The sequence below is a fragment of the Sinocyclocheilus rhinocerous genome, unplaced genomic scaffold (genome assembly GCF_001515625.1).
Source record: "Sinocyclocheilus rhinocerous isolate Xijiao unplaced genomic scaffold, SAMN03320098_v1.1 scaffold2117, whole genome shotgun sequence".
Lineage (NCBI taxonomy): Eukaryota > Metazoa > Chordata > Actinopteri > Cypriniformes > Cyprinidae > Sinocyclocheilus > Sinocyclocheilus rhinocerous.
In genome coordinates, this window is record NW_015626361.1 from 499497 (window position 1) to 504770 (window position 5274).

At 38.4% G+C, this 5274-nt stretch overlaps 1 protein-coding gene across 1 annotated transcript in view; it reads right to left on the reverse strand.

Moving 5' to 3' along the window:
• The window catches only part of vgll2b (vestigial-like family member 2b), a 10798-nt gene extending 5524 nt beyond the window's left edge, over positions 1-5274 (reverse strand). The window contains exons 1-2 of the mRNA XM_016517104.1: positions 5005-5274; positions 3751-4078 (exon numbers count right to left, since the gene is read on the reverse strand). Coding sequence (XP_016372590.1) covers positions 3751-4078; positions 5005-5091 — 415 coding nt within the window. The 5' untranslated portion in view covers positions 5092-5274. The remainder of the gene's footprint in view (positions 1-3750; positions 4079-5004) is intronic.

The following is a 5274-nucleotide window of genomic DNA, read 5'->3' on the forward strand; positions in this document are numbered from 1 at the left end:
GTCTAGATGTGCAAAGTTAGTAGAGACAAATCCCAACCGACTAAAGGCTGTAATTAAAGCAAAAGGTGGTCAACAAAATACTGACACAAGGGGGTGATCCTTTTTCCAACTCAGTGACCCTGTTTTTTTTTTCTTTCTTTTTTTCTGACATGTTGGTGTTATATCTTTCACTTGGACATTATAAGTTGCACTGAGTAAAGACAACTGGATAAAACAAAAACTGTGTCCGTCTTCATTTCCGTCTGCAAAGCAACAACATGTGATTATTTTAAAGGGGGTGATTCTTTTCTATACCTAATGTATTTTAATATTGCATTGTAAATATCGGCAGTTTTGGAAGTCAATGGGACCATTATTTAAGCATCTTCGAGGAGAACTGACTTTTTAAGCATTTTCTGTCCATAAAATTTTGTCCACAATCTGTTTGGGTTCGTTTCACACAACAAAATCTCATTTACACAGTATTGCCTGTTATCATGCTCTGTTTCACGAACGAAAATTGTTCCCAATAAAGCCACAGTAGAACCTTTGCGAGCAACACAGAGTGGTGTTTTGTTCAGGTTGAGTAAAAAATTCAATGACTCATTCATTCATAAAAACAGTGGCTGCATGCGAAATTGCATATTCTCTTGAGTAGGTAGTTTTTTTTTTGTAAGTAATTACTTTGCAACCACAAAAAGAGTATGTTCTGTATAGTATGAATGTGTGTAGCATCTGGACGTACTACATTCGCCATGTTGTCATCGTCACGTGACCTACCAGCGTCAGTTGCGTCACGTCACTGCCATTCATAAATCCTCTCCCATGGCCTTATGGGATAGTACAGTGTCACACTGTACTACACTGTACTATGCACACTTCAAAACCACGTCAGAAGTAGTAGGTCATCTTGGTACTTTTTGCTGACTCTTTTATGAGTACTGTGAATATTTCTTTTATCACATACTGTTTTTTGCATACTATATAGTAGGGAAGTATGCGATTTTGGATGCAGCAAGTCACTTGCTTTGTTCCTAAATGAATCAGCCATTTTGAACAGACTGGTTGAATGAATCATTCAATTATTCACAAATTAAGACAGGGATTTGCTGCCACCTACTGGTGGACTTAGTTTCATATTTAAAAGTAGACTATCCATTATTTTTTCTCTTATTTTTTATCAATCATTTCATATTTCTTTCTTTCTTTTTTGTTTCTTTGTTTGTTAAAATAACTTTTTATTGTTTTCACAAATAAAAACATCAAAATCAATACAGCACAATCAATAATATCAATAACTTTTCTGTTTAATAATTAAAACATTAATTTCACAACATTATCTATGTCATTTTAAAAGCACTATAGTGTCTTATTATTCTAATTGAATTTATTGATTAAACTTAAGAATTTGACATAAAATGACACATATACTTAATATGATTAAAGAAAAAAATGTTGAAAAAAATGCACCAGAAATCAATATATCGGTCCTTAATAAAAAGTTTTTCTGTCACTGCTACTGTTGCTATGGTGACCTCCTCAGGAGAATATGACCCCTGTTCTTGAGCATCTCTCTTCAGTGTGCTTTAATTAACTTGTAATCTCAAGTTTGTGGTTCCTGAAATTTTGTTTGAACGCTGTTGAAACATTGAAACTACATTTGGAGTGTTCAAACTTTAATTAGAGGGGACCGACTCCCTCAAACCCCCCTCTGTTTTCTACGCTGGTGTCGGTCAGTTATCATATTATTAGAGGTTCAGCTGAGATGGCATTTCTCTGTGTCTCATTTGTCCACATATAAGGCCGTTGCACCTTGGACTTTCAGGTCAGGCTTGTCACATGATTTCACGTGATTTCCAGCCCCACGCCCTCAGATGTCTTTCTGATTGAATCATGTGGTGTTCCATTTGCTTCTAAAGAGCTTAGCACACATTACAAAAATACACACGGCCACATGAGAGAGATGAGAGACGGAAAGAGAGAGAGGGAGAGAGAGAGAGCTAGAAAATAAGAAAACCCATCAAAGAGACACAAAAGACGAAGAGGTCAAGATATTGACAAGCAACAAAACAGCAGAAGAAAGACAAGAAAAAGGCACAGACTTCTGTCTGCCGTAAAGATCTATATAAGGCAGGAAGTTAAACCTGGAGAACCGCATGTGGTTTTCTCCTTCTTCTGTCATATCGGCCCCTCAGCACCTCCACAGACCTGCAAACCCCTATCTCTGCTCGTGCCCCCACCTGTTGTTTTCTAACCCTCTCGCCCCCCGGTAACCCCTCGTAGAATGTGGAGGGAGGGGTGAAGTATGTTTTTAGCCGATACTTTTATATTTAGAATTCTTCTGAAAAAAGACACCGGTGATGTAGTCATGATCAGAGGAGGGGTGGGCGAGCTCCTCATAAATCTGATGCTCGGTATTGTGAGCCGTTTAAACACGATATGAGCTCGAGCCACTGCGCTTACCACCACGTATAAACATAGTATCTGTTGGGAGGCAGGCAGCGTCTGAGAGACTAGATGAAGATGTCATGGAGAGGGAGGGAGGGAGGGAGGGAATATACCAAAGGTTCATTAAGGTAAACACACACATTAAGCATCACCTTGCATAGCAGACACTTGTGCGGGCTGGTATTCAACAGGCTACTCACGCTATCTCAGCTGGCGGCACAAAAGGGACAGAAAGCGAGAGACATTTGTAACTATTTGTGACTGTGCAACTGTGCTACATTTTCAGCTCGCTCCTGTCATTAAGGAATAGTTCACACAAAAATGAAAATTTGGTCATCTCTCATGATGTTGTGAGCTCATATAATTTTCTTTCATCTGCAGAAAACAAAAGAAGATATTTTAAAGACTGTTTCAGCTTTGAAGACTGTTTTTGTAGCTTGAAACTTATGGGCCTCATTGACTTCAATTACTATCCTGCAATTGTTACCTTAAAGAGTTATCTAATTTAACCCATACAATTTAGTGTTGTTTGTATGTGTGTAGTGTTGTTTGTATGTAAATTGATGCATATATGTATATAAAGTGATAATATTTTTGACTTCAATAAAACCAGTTAATTTAGATGTTACTGTTTTTAGGTTACAACTTTTTGTGTATGTATACAAACAGCTGAAACATCCTTCAAAATGTCTTCTTTTGCATTCCTCAAAATATTGATTCTAAAAGGGAGTTTTCATATTGATTCAAGAGCAGAACAATATTGAGTTCCCCAAAGAACTTTCTTTAAAAAAATTAAAAAATAAATAAAACAGTTGAGAAAAGACTTAAAAAAAATTTTTTTTTAATTATTTCTTAGTGTGAAGAATATTTTAATAATCTGAACCTCTTTTCACTATAAAGAAACTTTTGTGCAATGGAAAGGTGGATGTTAAAAGTTCTTCATGGAACCAATGATGCAAATAAAGAACCTTTATTTTTACGTGTGCAGAAGAAAATAAGTTGCACCGGTTTGGAACGACTTGAGGATAATAATGACATGACTAAATAATGACATAATTTTCATTTTGGGGTGAAGTGTCCCTTAAAAATGTATTGTTCTTTCATTTCTCACTGACTTTGTTCAAATAAGCAGCTTCATTCAGTTACATTAAATTCAAATCGATTTGATTCGATTCAGTGCATTGTACAACTGAGCTCACTGAGTTCACTTAGCTGAGATTTGTGCACGCAAATGATTTGCAGTGATTTTAAATTCCTTTTCTTTTGCCTGTGTCTTGCATCTGTCTTCATTCAAACTGATGGGTGCTTTTGCCGCACTCTCACCTGTGTTGGGATCACTGTGCCTCTTTTTACCCTCGGCCTCCATGTAGCTGCTGAGAGCTCTGGAGAAGTGTTCGTCCACCACGCTGCTAATGTCCCCTTGGTAGTAGGTGAAGAGGACACATCGTGAGCTCAGGTATTCTGCCTCCCCGACCTCTTTGTCCTTCCTAGCCTCCTCTACCTGTCCAGCCGAAGGATACGGTGATGGGGACGGACCCCCCGAGCTGGAGCTTTTGGCAGAAACCAGGACACCCTCCGAGCAGCACGGGGCCCCCACGCTGTCCATCGGATCCCTACAGCGAGACGAGGGGCTTCTCAGACCAAGGGGTGCCTAAGAAAAAGAAGTAGCTGAAAGACATTGCAACACATTCTGTTTGTGTTTGTGTCAGTATTTATGTATGCTTGGATGTATGTGCATGTATCTGACCGTGTAATTATGAATGTATATGTAGGCGTGTATGACAGTTGCGATCATATATAAAATATATATATGACCAGGTAAGACCAGGGCTAGTTGTCATATTCTCAGTAACTATACAGTTGTGTTTCAAAAATCCTTACACCAAAGCTTGTTTTCTCTAGCAGTGGTTTTGTATGTTGGTTTCAAACATCTTGTTCTAAACTCTCTTAAATTAGAATTACTTTTTTGAATTCTTGTGAATCTTGAAAACTACAATATCATATTTTTTTATCATATTTAAAAAACTTAAACACAATAAAGTTACACAAGTATACATTCAGTTACCACCTGTGTTGTGAACGTTATTTTATATTTATTTATGTAATTTATCAATCACAATATTCGTTGACCATAACACTTGTTTGATTTTTTTTTCATTACCTGCAACATTTTTGCTATTTCATGAATTGATTTGTTGTTTCCTATTTTTTTACTGTTTAGCTGAAAAGTCCATGCAAACGGTTTAATATCAGCTTGCCCCATGTAATGTGACAACATGCCCCGCGCAAAAGGTCAACGTGTTCAATGAACTGCATCTTACTGAATTGTATTTCTGTGTGATAATGGAAATGTTCGACTGCTTTAGATGGCCGAGAATCAAAGGTTTGTGCCGATACAGAACCTAAGAAATATTCACTTGAATGTGACAACTTGCCCCGCTCTAACAGACCTCACACACAGAGCAAACACATTCGTGACATAAACATTAAAAAGTGTAAAAATGCACACTTGCATTTTTTATTTAATTATAGTTTAAGTATGCATTTCCCATTTGCATTGCGCGAAAACCTGCTTACCGGTAAAGTGCTGATGAACGCTGAAGCTTTGTGCGCGTACGGTGCGTAATGACCATAAGCCGGGTACATAACATCCAGACAACTCATGATAACCCGCTCGCTCCTCTCGGCTCGCAGGCAGCGGAACTGTCGAGCTCTGTTTCACGTGCAGGAGCAGAGAAACGGCTAAGAAAAGTCAGGTAGGACCGTGCAACATCTCGGAGTCAGTAAGCAGAGCGCGCGGAGACTGATCGGTGGTACACGATGACGCGCACCTGACAGCTGCGCTCG